At 35.3% G+C, this 19,809-nt stretch overlaps 2 protein-coding genes across 2 annotated transcripts in view; both read left to right on the top strand.

Moving 5' to 3' along the window:
* LOC113495838 overlaps nt 1-1,273 on the top strand; it is a 32,185-nt gene extending 30,912 nt beyond the window's left edge. The window contains exon 7 of the mRNA XM_026874827.1: nt 198-1,273. Coding sequence (XP_026730628.1) covers nt 198-763 — 566 coding nt within the window. The 3' untranslated portion in view covers nt 764-1,273. The remainder of the gene's footprint in view (nt 1-197) is intronic.
* Nucleotides 1,274-3,435: 2,162 nt separating this feature from the next.
* Nucleotides 3,436-19,809, top strand: part of LOC113495890 (rho guanine nucleotide exchange factor 28) — a 58,707-nt gene continuing 42,333 nt past the window's right edge. Inside the window, exons 1-2 of the mRNA XM_026874886.1 lie at nt 3,436-3,879; nt 5,277-5,335. Of these exons, the coding sequence (XP_026730687.1) occupies nt 5,278-5,335 (58 nt within the window). The 5' untranslated portion in view covers nt 3,436-3,879; nt 5,277. The remainder of the gene's footprint in view (nt 3,880-5,276; nt 5,336-19,809) is intronic.

Here is a 19,809-nt window from a genome sequence, read left to right as displayed (position 1 = left end):
CTTTGCAAATGTTAAAAAAAAATTATGTGCCTAACGACAAGCTTTTCTATCCTCAATTAAACAAAAAATAGGCTAATAAACAATCTAATTGAATAATGTTTAATCACTCAATCATCAATGAGACGCACTTATACAGCCGACTGAAATTATTAAATAACAAAAAGCATATTTGTAATTTTAAGTGTTTAATTTTTCAGGTAAATCCGGTTCAATGCCGGACCTCCGCCGTCACCTGGCGAGCCGGCAGTCCATGAGCATGGGCTACCCCGCCCACATGGTCCCGCAGCCGCCCCCCGCCTACTGGCAGCACCTCGCCGACCGACAATACGCCGCCAGCCTCCGCGGCTACCCAAAAACATACCAACAACCACAAATGTACGGCACCTGGGTCGGACCCAGATCTGGACCTTACGATAACCCATACAAGCGAAGGCACTCCATAGTAGGAGCCTTCGGTTCAGACGAATACCCACCAAAAGGGTACGAATACGAGGAGAGAATGGACTGTAAGAGCGAGATGGCGTATCCGTATTACAGGTCGTATCCCTACGACCCGAGAGCTTACCCCCCGGACTATGACCCCCGATTCTATCCCGACTACAAACGGGAAGACGCGGCATATGGGGTCAACTTGCTCAGACACGAACCTTACCATTTTAGTGGATCGAGGGACAGAGTGTATTACAACGGCTTACGAAACAGCCACACGTCTGTAGGTAATGAATCTGATGATTTGACCAAGTATAAGGATGTTGCACTTTGAGCAAAAAGGTTGTATTCATGATAATTTATTTTATAAGGGTTTACTCACGCATATTTATCGGGACTGCCCGAACATTGTTAAAGTCGCGGTGAGTTCAACGCTCACGACAATCCCGAAATATATTACGCGTAAGTTAACCATTATTAAAAAAATCATTAGAAAGGTAGAATTTAGATATGTCTAAATTAATTGTCCTGTTGTAAAAAATTGGTGCTATCTATCTGAATAGCTGTATCGTCACATAACGAACACGTGTTAACGCCCCCTGTTTTACTATTTCTATGTAATGGCTAGCTTTATTATCGGTGCCTATACCTTGAGCTTGTAATGCAAAATTGTTGTCATAATGGAAGCAAGACAGCGCTCTACAAAGCGCTTATCGGCGTCTCTCTTTCACAAAGGCTTGAGTTCATTTTATACAGCCATAGTATTCTCGAGGATCATAATATATTAAGTTTAGTTGTACGTTAATTAAGAAAGTACATATTTTTTTATATATCCAGAAAACGATTTGAGTAATTGTATATTTTTAGTTATTAAGGATTATGAATCAATTTTAAAAGTACTTAATTAGTTTTATTTTTAATAATAAGTGCAATAGTTTGTAAGTTACCTAATTAACCAAAGGTATTATACAGTAAATTATAAGTAGATAGTACATGTATCAAGTTGAAATCAGTCACTACTTTTTATAAATTGAAACAATAAATATAATTTTTAATAGAAAATGTTTCGTTTTTTATTCCTTACCTCTGATCCTCTCACCAATAACAGGATTTCGTTTATTTTTATACTTCTGTATGTAGATAATAATAATACCTGCCGAAATGCATAAGTACCATAATTTAGGCCTCTTTAAATATAAGGAAGGTTTGAGCATTGATCACCACGCTAGTTCGCTGCGGGTTGGCGATTCGAGATTCAAAGTTTTGGATTCTAAATTTCTGATCGTGCAGCAGTGGTTTCTTACATAATTAAGAAACTGTAACATAACATCAAATTGTTAACCTTCTGAATTGAGTTCTAAGTTCTGACCTAGACTTCATGCTTAAAAGTCCATGTTTAGAAAAGGAAGACCAGATTGACAATCTATTTTTTGTTTATAATTAGTTAGCATTCGTTTCAAGACTCTGAATCTTAGCACAAAATACGTTGGGTACGTTTTCGGCTCTAAATTGAGGGAAATGTGAAATGTACTGGTTGTACCATGATCCCTTTTTTTGTTAAGGCGGTGTAATCCTCATGGACAGTGGACACCCATTCCTTCGGGGGAGGAAATGGGTAGTGTCAGACTCTTACTGACTAAACCTGATCCGCCATGCCACGTCATCCGCGTTTTTGTGTCGGTGTATGGCAATGCGTTGCAATCCTTCATACACAGTACCATGATCCCTACCTGGTTAGCTGCAAATTTTCAGAATTTGTTAAGACGTTGGCAATATTGATGGTGACTGCCGCCATGCCGTAAAGAAAATTTCATCTATACAAAACAAAATACAATAGTCTTTCTTGTTTCCTTAAAATACTTTGAATACAGTATTGCCGTAAAGGTAATGCTATAATGTCCAGACCACTAGGAGCACAGAACACATACTAGGAGCCAGTTTTCAACCACTGGAGTTTTGTACTTTACAAGCGATGAATTCTAAAAAACGTAGGTGTATCGAAAATTAATTATTTTTTTTATATTTTAAATCTCTTTTGATGAACAGGCGGTTCCTACAATCGTGCTCCTTAATTTATAGATTGATAACTAACCAATAAACACAAAAGTCACAATCAATTTTCATACTTTTTTTGTCTAAAAAGACTAAGTATTAAAAAAACATTTAAGTTTATGTGGTAACTTATTTCGTTTAGCTACTATTTTATTTTATATCTACTCAAACTTTACAAGACTTTAATTAAATTAACAAGAATTCATAAATCCTATGAGTTTCGGAATACAACATTTGCATAGAAATAATCTGAAATTACACCCATCATTTTATTGTAGTGAAGCGGTTTTCAATCGCGTTGTCCTGTAAAAAAAAAGTTATGATACATGCATAAAGAATCCGACTTAATAAAGCTTTCTAGAATAATTTCAGGTACTATTTGATTATACATATTTTGTTTTTAGGATTAATTAGAGATGGGCATTCTTTTACGTTGTCTTGAAATCATAAGATATTAAAAGTTTTAGTCCTTCAACAGAGCAATAACAAAACGTATTTGCACCTGAGTTTTGCTATGACCTTTGTTATAAACCGCTCAAAATTAAAATTAAATCTGATCGTTTTAAATTACCTTACGGTCCGTAAATAGAAACAAATTTTGTAAAGAATTAACAAACTATTTTCTTTCTCTTACAATTATGCTTTTCACTGTATATTTTTTGTTATTTCGATACACTATTTCATGTAATGTATAAGACGGTTTGTTCTTGTGAATATAAAGAAGCTTTAACTCTAAAACCAAAGAACAGTAACCATTTGAGGTTCTTTGAAGTTCCCTTTAAAATGGGGAATGTCTTTTAAGTTGACATCCGGACTTTTTATATTCCAGCTGTATGATACACACCTAAAACTATAGAGATATGCTAATTTGTACTTTATGCCAACAGTGTAAAGCTCACTCTAAACTGAAATGTAACTAAGCGGTGAATATATGACACTGCGTTTAGTTATTGTGTTGGTAAAACACAACCGGCTTGCGTTGCGTATCGTGCTATCTCTGTCTATCAGTCAAAAACTCAAGAGTTTACTTGTCGACACGGCTAGTTTTAAAGTTTTTACGATATTCCAAAAGTTACTTTATTTGAGTAATCTTGTGTTTTAAGGTAAACTCTAATGAATTCGAAGTGAATAAATGGTGTTTTATCAATGTGGAGTGTTTTTGTGATGTTTGAAGGCTGTGTAACTGTTTATTGTTTCATGTAGGTGGCTACCTACTATTGTACCTGGGCCCAATGTGAAAGTGTTTTCGCATAAAATTCAGATCCCATTGTTCGATCTTTCCGGGTATACGCTGGGAAAAACGCTAATAAGTGTGATTTGAGTAAAACGACGCCTAATTTTGGTGAAATATGTGTTATTTTAAAGTTTAATGCCGCTAAACTACTGAATTAATATTTGGTAAGTGTTCGAACGTGACATTCTTTTAAAACGCACTAAATAACTATAAACACTTCATTAAACTGCGAAATGATACGTGTTCAAACTTTTGAATGGTTGGTAAAAGTATTTAAAAAGTTTGTATATGTGTCAAAAGATAATTAAACCTAATCCTAAATGTCATTTGTTGTCAATCAAGTGATAACTGTATGTCAGAAAGGAGGATTTATTTAAAAACATTAGTTGGAAGTGTGAACTTTAGTTTGTTATTGTGTGAGCCATTTATCAATTATTCATTCCTCGCTACCTGTTGCTGCTTAGAGTGAAGTTATAAATATTATTAAAGGTAATTCCAGTCTATTTCCTATTACTTGCATTTTTGATAAGATGATAAAATGCATTTACCCTAATTCATTTTATCTATTAGTGTTTTAGAAGGACTGTAATTTGTGGGTGTATTTTTGATGCTCAAAGGTCAAGAATAACTTTTCCATTGAGAAAAATGTTTATTTTTTCAATTAAATTAATTATTTAACGCTCAACTTTGCCTGATAACAACAAACATATTATACTAAAATTATAAATTAATAGAAAACATTAAGATTTGGTATACAGATAGTCAATTTCTGATTAAATTAAAATGAAGGTGACTTTTTAATGATACATGTTGATCCCGCAACGATGGGCAAGGAATAGTGTATCTGTTAAACCGCAGGTTCCTTAGGACACAGTATAGTTTATTGCACAACAATTTACTTCAGATATATTTTAAAAAAGACTGATGCCAAAGGTCATGCATCTTTCAGAAAACTTTGAATTAAATCATTCAAACTAATTTATTATTTTTATCACTAAAAACTTGAGCAACATATTTTAAGAAAGCTTTGAAAATAGATGCGGTCCAAGTTTAATAATAGCTACCTAGAAATATGCAATACTTGATCAAATACACTACAATTTATCAACAAAGATTTGCAACTGTACTATGCCCATTTGTTAACTTAAATTGTTCATTGTTCCATTGGTTTCAAGCTGTAATTAACCTGCCAAGCTGCTCATATTTTATAGATCTCTTAATTATTTAGAACGGAATAAATTGAATAGATTAAATTAAATAGAATTTTTCTTTCAAATTTAACACAATTTCCTGTGTTTCAAACAGAGATTTTAAGTATGTATTTTATGGGAAGAGAGAAAATCATTTTATTAGATTTATAAGAAATTAGGATTGAATAAAATGAACAAAATATTATGGGCATAAAAGTCTTAAGTTAGTCTTCCATGGAATAAACTTATATTAGTTCATACATTTTTAAACTGAATTGAATGGTTCCAGATATTGACAGACTAAGCCTACTCTAAGTTTGTCTTATATGTCGATTGTTGCAAGGATAAAATTTTATGTTCTAACTTTTCAGCATGGAAACAACTGCAGCTACAATGAATTTGCAACCGCTGGAGAATATCTTCTCATCAGGTAATATAATTTGTTCTCTCCCTTGATATTTATGTTACTTGCAAATAAGTTTTCAAAGCAATTAATAGCAAATATAAAGTGCAAGTCGGACTCGCAATACTGAGGCTCCCATACATATTAGTTAGTTATAGCAGCAAAAAAATACATTATTTAGTGACAATTTTATCCATCTAGCTATCACAGATTCTGTGACATTGTCTGATGACAGATATAAGGACAGACAGCGGATTTCCCTTTCAGTGCACTACATAAACAAATAAACAAATATTGCAACTGTATACAATTTAAGAACTTAGTAACCATGTGTGAGTCAGATCTATGAAAGGCTATAACCAACTTAGATTGTTAGTCCTTATATTTACTTTCTAAAATTATGCTATATCAATTTTACATTATTAAAATCAATTTTCCTTCAAAAAAAAGCAGGAAGACTCAAGTTAGGAAGTGACTTCTTTAAAGTCATTAACAAGGAGAAATTAGCTTTAAAAAATAGCATTTATACAGCAATTGTAATTTTAGATCTTTCCTTAAACTTTTGTCATCCTCCATTGCGCGCGCCATGAAGAGGCGAGAAGAAGTGTGCTCTTTCAAAGTAAAAGTACCATAGTGCTTCTACGCTCGCTTTTATTGGGGATAATGCGCAAAAAAATATCATGATATTCTGGTAAACGCTTTGATGTCCCGTTATCTATCTATTATTAGATATGGTTATAACTGTTATTAGAGATTAAATTATAATATATTTTGCATGGAAGTTATATCAAAGTTCTTTCTCTGCAGCAGGCTTCGATAGGTCTATTAAAGGCGGCAGTAAATTGACATAGCTAAAAGTTTGTGTACGTACTTGTATGCAAGATGGTAATGTTGTGTGCCTTTTAAATCGTAAAGAGGTCGATAACCCTGCCAAAAACATACACTCCATAGGGCTGTACGCAACACGATAACTTTAACAGACGAAGACAATAAGACAGAATCTTTTAAACCGTGTGAAACGCTTCAAAATTTCAATAGAAAAAAAGTGTAAAAATAACTCGCCATATTATAACAATTATACATGTCACTATCAGCCATGCATTGTCTAACGGCATCCATACGTCCTAAACTAATTACTTTTTTAAACATACACATACAATTAACGCCTTTATTTTTATAGTCACTAAGTTGAAATTCGTGTATGGTGTCATTGATAACTGTCTCGCGATTGTAGTATAAATGAGGTATTTACAGAATTCCATTCTGGTACCTTACAATAGACTGTTTCATAAGTAACATTAGTATTCTGTTAAAATCTCACGTTGTTGCGCGATTTCCTCGTTGCGGCTATTCGGGTTTAGAGCGCGGGAGAATCTAGTTCTTATGCTGCCAAGAGTCCTTTACTTAAAGAGGTTAATCGCTAGGCTATTGTTCTACAAAAGAATGAGTGGTTGTTGAGTTGTTTGAGAGACCTAAAGGCAAGAATAAGAAAACAGAGGGGTAATAGTACTCTTGTGTCTACTTCACTTGATGATGGATAGCGCTGATTGTGTGTTAGTTTCGCTTCTATTTCACAGTCAAAGCACTTCTTCTTTTGCTTTTGAAGTGTTGCGATGATGTGGATTTTTGGCGCGCCAATAAAAAAAGTATAAGCACTTACGAAGCGGAGAAGGATGTGTGACACAGGAAACGGTCTTTTTTACATTTAAAATAGTGCTGACTAGGTACTACCCTAGCCTATTTAGAGAAAGTTTTAAGCTGTTTGATGGCCTCGGCAGAATCTAAGCATGCTTGAAGAATACTCACCATCTTCCCCACTTAGTTTCGATTTAAAGTTTTAGATCCACCGCTGCTTTTCGGTTATGCTTTCAGAAGATGAAACACGTTACTGTTTTTAGAGTATTCAAAGCATCATTCATTTTTCATATTTTTCGACTTCATTCAGCGAAAGTTCAGTGGATTTTATTTGGCATTCCAAAATCTTGTTAGTGTGTCGATATTCTAATTTCTTCATTTTTTCTTCTAGGCCTTTTCCTATTTGACTTCGCAGTCAGCTGCACGTCTTTCTCATTACCCATTCGGTATTTAACCAACTAGATAAATAAAAACGTGTGAACAAATAAATACTGAAGTATCAACGTGTTTCCAACACATATGATGTCCCCGGACGCTGCGGGTTGCATGCGCTTTTAGATAAAGCCATTGTATTGATTGATTGACGTTCACAATACTCAACTAGCCTTTACCTATAATTGGTAGGCTAACTGGACTGTAGTATCTATACATCACATTTGCTGACGTCACAAAATATTCATATTTATTAGATGCTATTTTTTACGAATAGACTGCGATAACTGATTTTAGAGTTTAGTCGTAATGCTTTTACCAAATACGACAGCATCCAAAGTAAACCTTATTGTTAAATACAGAACTAATTGAGCAGCAACCGCAGTCAACTTATTTTTATCTAAAAGAGAGTTATATTTAAAGTAATGTATATTTAAGACAAAGTACTTGAACCCCCACATTTTGTCATATTAACAAGCTCGACTTTTCGTAAAATCTTTACCGAAAGCTTTTTGTTTATTTCTTATCAAAAGGCTTTCTAAAAGGAGGTTCTCGTTTCAAAGGCCTTCTCACGTTTACAATGAAGCCAATAAGTATTTAACAGTCTCTCGAAACATGAAACAGAGTTTCGTCAAAGAAATCTTTTACATCTTGATGTAACAGGTCTTGGAATATGCTTCTGCTTTTTATAGGTATGTTGTTGCATACATGTGTAAATTAATGTAATGTTTAGAGAACAGTTTGCGCAGTGTCCCGCGACTGCCCCCCAATTGACTGAGGGTGTTGAATACTTTAGCCTCGGACACAGATTAACTGGAAGACAGAGGCCCCACTTTGTTCGAAACATGTTCTCGACAAAGCTTCTTTCTGATAAGGGGTGTACTACAACAAAAAATCGAATCTGATTTTACAGTCTTGGTGGTGCAGTAACCAAAAATTGTGGAAGAATTTGGGGGAGTCCTTTGCCTAGCAGTAGGGCAGATCCAGTAAGCTGGATAAAAAAGTAGTGTTATCAAAAGTGCGAGCGGTTTTTGACATAAGATTAAAAGAGATACAGCGTAATACGATTTACTACTTTATTATGATGTATGCGTTAGCTATCGGTAAGTTTTAATCGTCCTGTGTCTCTCTGTATATTTAGTTTGCAAGCAGTCATCATTATCGTAGCATAATATATAACCTTCAACCAAAATCTAACTGATAATGAAGTAAACAGATATATATACTAAATTATGAAAAAAACCTTACGGTTAATAATAGCTGATAAAAAAATCAGTTCAGATAGATAAACTTAAAATAAAACTGTGATAAACGAAACAGTGCCAGTAATAAAAATGACGTCAGAAAAAAGTCGTCAGCTCTGACAGAATATCTCCTTAAGACAGATCCTCTGTGAGGATATTGCAAATGAGTTCTCTAACTTCCTCATTGAATTTGCAAGCTTGTTAACACAGAATTCACGTGGGTTTGTGACGTATGGAGTTATACATCTGTGTCGTGTGTAGTCTGTGCCTCAGTGGAAGGCTTCAGAGGGATCGATGTCGCGCCTGCGCTCTACCCCTCGCCCGTACAAAGGCTAGGCTGCTCCCTACCGAGCTGGGCCTGTCAAAATAATAGACGGTATTCGCGAATTTTGCACGCGACCCTTTCAATATTGTTTTAAAATTAATTACACTTTTAATCAGCGCCTAAAATGTTTCGTGACGTCCTTAAGGGCTCTCTTGCTTAACTTTGAGTTATCGATTCCAGTTTTGTTTTTTTCATTTGTTATGTTTAATTTCTGAAGTGGTTGTGTTTTTTTTTGTGTTCGACTGTTAATTGAATTAGTGGAGTCGCACGAAAATGTAGCGGGTTCTTTTGCTTCGGTCTAGGTAAGTCTCAGACTTGTAGCATTCGTTTACTTGTTGCGCTTGATTTTAATGTACGTATTACGTAATGCGACATTAAAAAGTTTACACCAGTGTTGTTAAAATTATGCTCGCCCAAAGAAGTAGCAACATGTTTTTTTTATGCTTGATGGAAAATAAGTAAAGTTCTTGAGGAAGGGTACATTGCAAGACAGCCCCAAGTTGGGCGCCACTATATAAAACTTTTTATTTTATGACTAGATTTTATACGACAGCTACGATCCAACCTTTTATATTAGATCATTAAAATACTTACACTGACCCTAACCATAAAAACAGCATTTTAAACGTCAATAATACGGTAATATCATAATACTATAAAAATGTTAATGGCAAAATAAACCTTCTTTGCGATAACATAAGAAAACAATCAAATTCGCTCAGCTATACGATAGTACCTGTGACCTTTGTCAGGTATAAAGGATGTTTTGAGGAGTTAAATGTCGGTAATCGAGTTTTATGGACCCTTTTACGTGCAATATTCTCGCAAGAAAGGAAGGGCCATACTTTTAAGTTACATTACAGGACATTTTGCTGTGAATTAAACTTGTATGGAAGTTTTTAGGGGAGTAATAAATAAATATGTTTTATATTAATCAGCAATTAAGGTCTTATTCAGTCACTAAAAATAAAGTCCGCTGTCGAAGTATTGAGTAATTACTACTGGTATAATGACTAACAAGTTTAATGTTTCATATTGCGGATAGCCGATATGTAAATACATATCATTTTCAAATAAAATGCCACCTTAATTACAGCTATATCATTTCGCAAAATGATCGACAATGTTGACATCAAATCAATGTTTTTGCCACACAAACCATTTGCAGATATTCATGAGTAAACGACTCGACTATTACACAATGTAATTTATACTAATGCTGGCTATTAAGGTCCTTAGGTATAGACCACATAGCTACAACGTATATCTTGACGAGCCATTTATAGCAGTGACTAAGAGCTTAAGTTCTGCACTATTTCACACGGAACAAATATAGACGTACACACAGCGTTCCCAGGCATAGCGTCGGTTTATGTAATATTTGTTCATAAACCCTAAGTGTTTTGGTTTTGACAAAAGCTATTACCGGAAAACGAAATAGAAGGACCCCGTCCGATATGTCCTATTAAATGCCCATACATAATTAAACAAAGCAGGTGCAAAAGGGAAAACTAATTTTCGGAAGCTTTCGAGTAAACTGGTAATAGTTTTGAATGAACAAAAAATTCACTGAATAATTTGTGACTTTTTTTCGAGTAAACAATTTGAGAACGATAAACAACCAACAAGGTTAGTGTGATTTCGACGCACATCACTTTAGTCCTAATTCGGCGATCTTCAGGGTCGGCTATTGTCTCCCAAATAGAGAAAATGTCTTGTAATACACGTGAACCAAATAGAAACGTTACCGATTTTTGTGTATAACAAGGACATGACGCTGCTAAGCAGTTTTCTATTGTTTAAGACATGGACTCGATAACTTTGCTTAAAAAACCCTATTTCCGAAGGCATAAAATGCGGTGAAGCTGTATTGAATGGTCGTGATTAAGTTGCAAAATATGAGGACCGTCCTTTTCTTAAAAGGGGTGCTTTAAGGATATGATCGTCGTCTTCGTAATTTATAAGCATTCAACGGAGGAGTTTCGCAATTTAACAGACAAGCCAAAATGTCAAGAACGATGAATTGGTACAGTTTTGTAATAATTAAAGATTATGTAGTATCAAATGAGCATTCGTTTCTGGGTTTAATTTTGTATCGTTGTATTATGAGGTTTTATATTTTATTCAAATTTTCGTTTTATGGGACACCTTATTAGAACAAATCAGTCAAGACCATAATTTTATACCCAGTCCGTGGCGGTTTAGTCGAGAAAGGCGCAACCATCATTGAAACAATAGGTTTCTCCGCTTGTTCAAAGAACAAGCATTAAAGCTATTGTAATTATCTGACGTCATAGTTTGTGTAATATATTTGTTATGTCGAAGATTTTGACCTCATTTTATCATTTTCCTTCGATAAAGTGAATGAAAGTATTCCTGCGCCCAATACTTATGATTAATGGTTTCTACCCTCTTTAACAATGTTCGAGCCGAACTTCCAATAATCATATTTTATCTATTGTCATTTTACCAATAGTTACTGGGTTATACTGGTTCTTCTGACGCCGATTTGATCTTGGAAAAAAAATGCTGATTGTTTTTTCTTAGAATTATGCTAATATCTTGTCCTTATTATAACTTACCACTTCACCCCATCTGTTGGTGCACTTTTCCTCATCCCGCCATTCTCATTTCGATTTCATCTTAGCATGGAATAAAAACTCATTTCAGTCTGGAACTTTTATTTTCTATTCAATACATATTTCTCCAGCTGCAATTTAGTGTAACCAAATATGGCAGCAGTATTCTGACGATACTAATCTCCGTAGTAAATGTTGAACATTCACCACGCTTCATTTAGCGAGCTTCATGCGTATATTGTTAAACTGTTTTTGTACTAATATGCTCCATCAATTTGTTATTGAGCATATGCCTTTGTTGGTTTACGAAATAGACGTAGTTTGGACCGTAAAGGTACACACCTACGCGTAAATGGTAGATTAAGCGACCTCTTTAGTACAGCTTACGGCAACACTTAATTTTCACCCAACATCGATTGGTTGAAGGTTGCCAGATTTTGGCTTGAGTTGTTTGTTTTAACTTTTAGTTGCCTAATTTGTTTTTAGAATTCTTGTTTTGACATTCTTCTGGGATGAATGAGTATCGTGTTGGGTGTGGGATAAACTACTTATGTTATTTTTTGTCGCCCCCTCTTCTTATGAATGATAGATTATTGCTGTGCTAAAGCTATTATTTTCTAAAAGTTATACTGAGTAGATTTCCTGGTGTATTGAAACAAATAAAAATAGTAAAAAATGAGATCGAATAACATTTTTATATTTTTTATTTATTTCTCGAATGCAAGACCGATGAATGAGACAGTCAGTCTCCGGGTGTGAAAGGTCAAGATATGACGGAAGTATAGGCAGCTAGTGTAGCTATAGTGTAGGTGCGACTCAAGTAATCACGCAGAAGAAAGCGCATCAAATCACGCGAATTGGTTACTTTTTACTGCTCATGCTCCGTTCACATAGGTTATTTTTAAAGTTATTTTTTTAACTTTGAACAGTAGTCTGATTTTTGTAAAATTGTATGGATAGGGTGAATTGACTGGACTCATTAAAAGGTATTCATCAAAATTATGATTTGTGGAAAAGTCTTCGACAGTCGAAAAAACGATAAAAATAATTCTCACTAGTTCGACAATCGAACTAATGAATCGAACAGTGAGAACGAACGTGCATCCCGAGGGTGCAGTTATAAAGTGGAATTTTTCCCCAAAAAAAACTCGCTACATAATGTGACAGAAAATAGTCCATAAGTAACTAAAAGTGGAAAAAGCAATTTCTAATATAAGACTCCATTATATTAAACTAGACGCAGAGCTTGACAGATTTACGACGATAAAACTTTAATCATATTAAAATCCGTAACCGACTGAAGCAAAAAAATAGTTCTTAGAATTCTCATAATATTCTATGATGTAAGGTAAATGCCAAAGTTCAGAAAAGACATCTTAGAAGTCAACATCGGCGTGGAGAAATGAATCCAATTCTCCCAATTTGCTCTTACGATATTTGCTCTCAATATATTAGAGGCTGATGTAAGGATTCATCTTTTATTTTTATTTCAATTCCAAGTTCGTGTAAAGTTTTCGTATAAACATATTTTTTTTATAAGAGCTGAGTGTCTGTGCTCATTTGACTCGATTTGATTAAGCGAATCACTCCTATCTCATTAAACAGGATATGTATTATGCACTTTTCTGACTGAAATAAAGGTCTAATTGAAATTAAGAATTTGACTTTGAATGGTTGTTTTGAGTGAATATCGGCATCAGGACAAATTTATTAGGTTCCGTACACAGAGGGTTGAATCGGATCTCTTTTACTAAAAGACCACTATCAGTCACCAGGCAGATGATGTTTATTGTTGTTGAAGCATCGCTCGCTAGTCTAACTCGCACTTGAACAGTTTTTTATTACTAAGTCCCGTTGTCATTCTCGTCATTGCAATACCAGCAAAGTAATTCGTGTTACGAGTAGATTCCGTCCGAAATGCTTTCAAACAAGGTTTCATAATAGTTGACCTTTAAGTTTATTATTACCTCCCATGATATCAACGAGACATTGTCGCGCAAACAAACCATAAACCTGAGCACATTAATTGGGAAATATGCAATAAACACGTATTACATCAGAGTTGAGCGCAGGCACGTTCCGCCCTCCATAATCCCCCGTTATATGACACGATGTTAATTAGATTCCTCAAATACCGTCCAATCGGAAAATTAGAGCCCTTCGCCCTTGAGTGAAGAGTCCTAGCGAACAGAAATAAGATTAGTAGGACCTAATTTAAGGTGTGCTGTAATTACAACGGAACGACGCGTTTTTAAATGATATTTGGTTACAGTTTTCTGAGCGATTTTGTGATGATTGATGGTTAGCTAAATTAGCTGAACTTGTGGGAGAAATTTTAGCAAAAACCTGTTTTGGGATAGCAATCCTTTTGCGGATCTGCTGGTAGAGGTTTAAGCAGTGTTCTTTTTGCATCTTATTTTGGTCACTTACTATTTTGGTTGCATGAAATATTAGATAAATAAATAGAACTTCTCAACAGCATATTATATTACTTGCAGTATGTTTCCATTAAAGTAAACGCAAGTCATTTCAAGGTGTGAATCCCTTATCTACAGAGGAATGCAATTTAAAGGCTAACAGTGCTAATAATATCAACACAAACACGTGCTTATCTCTTATCACATTGCCCTACTGACCGTCAGACAGACTATCAGCAGATCTCTAAATAGTATAATCTCTAAAAGTAAGACAGCCCTATGTAGCATAGAGCGTCATCTCTTTCCCACAACTGTAAGTCCCTAGGAAGGTAGGCCTTCAGATCTTAAGAAAGTGATGTTTATCTGTTTATTTGCCTCCACGCTCAACTGATTGCTTTGCTTCGAAATTCAATATCTGGGAATTTCGTTATCTGATATCCCGTTTGCTTTCCCACAAGAACTAAAATGGTTTCTCGATATTTCTTAGCATTCCACAGGAAACCTATTTATTGTACGTCAATAGATTGTAATATTGAGTTCTTTATGTGACTGTAGCTGCAAAAGATGTTTAGTCAAAATTATTTAACTATGGGTAGGTTAAAAAATCTGCCTTTTTGCGTGATCGAAATACCAACATTAATATTTAAATGATCAAATATCTAAAATGTTTAAAATCCTTCTGTCTACCTTTTAGATCTAGCGTTTAAAATAACGCTAAGATCCAATCAACCGGTATTGTTTATTCTCACTCCTTAACTCCTTAAAACCAGTCCCCCCTTTATACAAGTCCTTAGAGGTTACCAAATACTCTTCAGCATCTTATACTGTTGGCGAATACTCTTAACTGACGTCGATAGAGATCAAAAGCTTAACATTATTGTGTGCTAGCCCTTTGTCTTTGATATCAAACCCCAGAGACTGTCATTCATTAAGATCTCAGGGGACTCCTGTGGGAGCTTAATTCTGAAACCAAGTGAAGCTTCTGACGATTTTGAATTGAGGTTTTGGTTGCCTTTAAGTTGAGACAAACTAGTCGCGCGTTCGCAACATATGAAACACATTATGACACGTACAATGTAGATCCTTGATTTTCCTCTTCATTCACTCTTCACAAATAATTAGCTTATGATGAGGGTATCACAGCTTTTTGTATAAAATTCAAAGTTTAGATCATATTGCATACAATGCGTACATACGACACTATCTGTACATTTACTCTATTTCCAAATTCTGTCTAAAGCGAAAAGGTAAAAATAAAGGCATGAATTAGAAATGTCAAGCTTTTGCTATTCTCATACACGACCTGAAACATCGTTAGCTTTCAGAGAATATGCGAAGTACGATGGTACCGTAATTTAATGAAAATAGCTTCGACTGACACAAAGCCGAGGAGAGCGTATAACTTATGGAAGTATTCGCTTGTCTGTAATGCAAATATTTTCTTTTCCAACAGTTAAAGGTATAAAAACAGATAAAAATTAACATGTTATTGATGGCATTTTGATGTCAAACCATATGCGAATTCGTTCCAAAAGTTTAGCCGGATAAAAATTATAGATTTTTTTATCTCTCTAAAATCAATACTAGTTCAGTGAAGACGCGACTTCTTAAAAGTCGGTCATAAATAGAAATAGTTCTATTTTCGTATTGTATTTGCTCCTCGGAAGCACTTCTTTTATTTCCTTGACCCGAATATTCCTGAAAAATATTTCAGACCTAAAACTGTTAGTATTTTGTCTCGCTTCTCTATGTACGTACTACGTAGAACCCCGCCTCTCAACCCTCACCAGTTCAATCGATTGGCTTTGATAACTTTCTTTGCTATTTCCTACGTCATATTGGTATTTTTAGAGTTCAGTCTCGTTTTTTTTACTGAAAATTTTCAAGCATTGCTGGCTTGATATTTGGCCTCGTGTTCATTGTCAAGACTGACCTGCGGCCTAACGGTATGCGAATACGAATCCACATGATTAAATTACTGATCCTTTACTTTAACATTGATTAGTGTTGTACACTATGGCCCTATGACTTTGGTTCCTGATGAAGTGAAAATTTCGCTAGCTACTTTTATATCAATAACTAGCAGTTGCCCGCGACTTCGGCCGCGTGGTTGGAAGATATAAGTTATGACACCTCGGGTAACAATATCGCAATTTTGTTACGGAACCCTAATAGTTTTGAAATAAATTATAGCCTATGTTAAGCGGGAATAATGTAGCTTCTCAACAATAAAATAATTTTTCAAATCGGACCAGTGGTTTCGAAGCCTATTCGTATCAAACAAACAATCCAATATTTCCTCTTTATAATATTAGTATAGAAGTATAGATGATGATAATGATTGATAAAAAAAAAAAATATGTAGTGCAAAAAGCAAAGACATGAAAAATATAGTTCAATAATAGATATGTTTTTTGTTACAAAAACGTACAGCCGAATTTCAGAAGTAACAAACAAAAAAAAGGAAGGAAATAATATCAAAGAATTGAGAACCTTCTTCTTTTGGAAGTCGGTTGAAATTATAATCTTTGGGCTTTGGAGAAGTGGGGAAGAATCATCTGCAAATCATTGATTAACGTTTTTGTCAAAATGCTCAAGAAGTTTGACTTCTACCTAGTTTCTAGTTGCTGAGTGGATAACAAAAGCCCATTTACAAACAGTTGCCTAACTGATCGCTGATGTGCCTCTTAGTATTTATTTTTATTGAACCGCCGACTATCATTGTTATGCCAATTAGAGACAATAAAAACATAAACTAATGGCGTGCTTACCCGATCGGGGTGAAGGAGTGTTTTATCTACAATGAAATATTATGTTTGTGTTCTTGAAATACTTTTTAATGTAAATTAGCACCGTTTAATTTTGTTCTTTATAATTATTTTGTTGTAAAGAGGTATCGTAGAATAGTGTGTGGTAGTCGAAGGACGCATACGTTGGTTTTAATTAGACAAAGTCAGGTGAACTAAAATGAACGGGGGTCTTGGCTCATTTGTTGGCAACTTCGGGCTTATAAGAGATATCCTAATTCAAATACATTTACAAAATATTCATAATAGTTTTTACCTGTAGCCTTTTTTAGATTCCTAACTTTCCCACATCTCCGGACGCTCGCATTCAGTTCGTGTTTTACGTACTTCTAGGGTGTCTCAGCCATTATTAGGGTCCACATTAAATAGTCTAGTCGTGCGTTTCTACTGATGATATAATACGATTCCGCAAAGACATCTAACCTCTCTGACCTTAAGAGAAAGTAAACTAGATGCCGCCAATTTACCTAAACCTCTTTCGGAAATCAGGAATACAAATATAGAGCTTTCTATTCAAAGCCATGTCCCACTCAGAGGTTCACTATAAAATAGATTCAGCCATTTGTATTATGAGCATGCAACAAAAGCTCGACAAGTAAAACAGACAGTTACAATTTGGGACCTGTCCAACTTTAGAAGAGCTGTCTCCATTCTCCTAGTTTCCGTTTGTCCAAACCTTTTGTTTGGGTGTCACGGGCGTACTAGGTCTATTTAGGTTGGTTAAGCTCAACAGGGTTGTATGTAAAGCCTTGACCCCTTGGAGGAAAGTGGGTCAGGCCGCACCGCCCGTCTGCGGATCATTATGCATTTTGTATGCCGCTAAATGGGAAAATATGGGATGTGTTTGCTTTTGTTTTTACCTTTTTTTGCGTGGGAATATAAGGGATCTGTGTCAGAGATTGTATAATGCTTTGTTCACATTAACGCGACATGAACGTTTATCGTGTTATGCGATCGTTGCCTTTTAATTGTTTCTTTTGGATCACGTTGTAAACACCTTAACAATACGGTAAGCTAATTACTTTGGTCTAGTGAACATAGTACGTACTCGTAGTAATAAAATGTACGCATTATTTGTGTGTTGCAATGTTACTACTTATTTTATGAGAAAAAAAACTAGGGTAAGTGATTGATACACCTCGGTTCCGATAAAAGTTTTGGAGATTTAGTATCCATAAAGAGTTCAAATAGTAGATAGTCAACAGTCTTTATAAGAGTCGATGTTTAAAATAGCAATACGTAATGAAAGTCTATCCTCAGTCCTCAAAGCGCTCATTAACGCCGTGAGAGCGAGTTCTGAAGTGGAGTTTGTCATCCCAGCGATAGGGATGTCCGACTGCAACAAATATCCGGTTCCGCTGTCTGCATCAGATAACTTCCAACTTACGACGGATTTATACGCGTGTCTCGTAGCTTAGAAGTTTTCTTTGTACTTCTACAATGTGCCTGTAATGTGAGGGATTTACGAGGCGATGGAAGAAAGTTACTGCCAAGCCTTTTCCTAAGCTTTGGTATGTGGATGAAGGAAATTAAAGTTTACTATTGGATGGATAACTATGACAATTGAAGTTGGGTCTAATATGCTTGATATTTTCGTTTCGCCTCCCAGCAATAAAATTGAAAAATAAATGTTATAACATAAACGAATACGGGGATAAACGCGAATTTTACCTTGATTAGCCCGCGACGTTTCAACCGGGTTACATATAATTATGCAACGTGAAAGTTTAAATATAAGTAAATGTCATAAGTTTTCCTGCGTAAGCGGACTACAAAAAAAAATACAATACGCGCAACGCAAAAGCAATGAGTCAGGTTTTCTAGATTCCTAAGAATCTACTAATCTGTGTCAACCAATTGAACAAACAAATGTGAAGCCGTTTTGACACGATATTTGTACCAATCCAAATACAGATATGTAATTGGCTTTACAATCAGAGGGCCCAATGCTGTTCCGTGAGGTAAATACGAGAAGTAAATCCTGCACTGTATTAAGGTGGTATTAAGTAACGTAATTTTGGGAGTATATTCCAGTCGATCATATGAGCTGAGTTGAGTTATCTGTGCCTGGTTCTCGAACAGAGGGTACTTACTAATAGGTAGGGATATCCTACTAATATTATAAACCACTGCTCTTTCACGCAAAAACCAACGAATGGATTTAGACGAACTTGGTACACAGATAGGTTATAACCAGGATAACACAGCATAGTTTTTATCCCGATGTTATAAAACTTTCCCCTGGGATTATTTCCGATTTGTAGCGGGCAGACCCGCGGGCAACAGCTAGTGCATGATATACTCGCTTTGGATGAAGGTTTGCATTTAAATGGAAGTTACGCTTCAAAAGCGAACAAGCTCTTTGTAGAAGACTGGGTTGTTGATGGGTTGCTTTGTACAGTTTCTGATTAAAGTAATTATTACTCCCAGCACCCTAGATTGTTAATCGTTCTACTAGCGGAGTACATGTATATAAAAGGACGTTAAACAGTGCTCGTTAAAATACTTCTCTCATTTTCAGAATTCATTGCCTGATGATTGACTTTTTCCTGCTTTTCATTATTTAACCATTTGCCTTAATTTCTCTAAACCCTGGTAGACGAAGAAAATCTTTCCGTAATACAATTTGTCTATTATGTACTACAGAAATCATAAATATTCCTGCCGTTCATAGTCGGTGCTTATAAAAAATAAGGATAGCATAAAACTCGTGAATACCTAGCGTATTCTAGAATAATCCATATTAAAAAGCTCTAAAACAAGCGCATTCTAGCCCCCAGCAATATAAATTCCCCGTTTAAATATGTACGCATCCTTTCCTCTTATAAAATATTCACGGCATGTAAGCGCTTGTCGTTACGCCCGTATAAGCTTGTACAAGTTTACATGCAAACACAGGTCGATCTGTAGCGCTGTATTTGTATGAAGCATCGGTTGAATTCCGCTCCGGAACTGGAACAAAGTTGCTGCGTTTGTGAGCATTCGCTGGTTGGAGTTTATTTACGATGCGATAGCAACGTTTGCGTTTTGTATTTGCTGCTGGGAAATGCGGCTTTAACTAT

This window comes from Trichoplusia ni, chromosome 7 (genome assembly GCF_003590095.1).
Source record: "Trichoplusia ni isolate ovarian cell line Hi5 chromosome 7, tn1, whole genome shotgun sequence".
In the NCBI taxonomy this organism is placed as follows: domain Eukaryota; kingdom Metazoa; phylum Arthropoda; class Insecta; order Lepidoptera; family Noctuidae; genus Trichoplusia; species Trichoplusia ni.
Note: the sequence above shows the minus strand (reverse complement) of the source record. Positions and strands in the feature narration are given on the sequence as shown.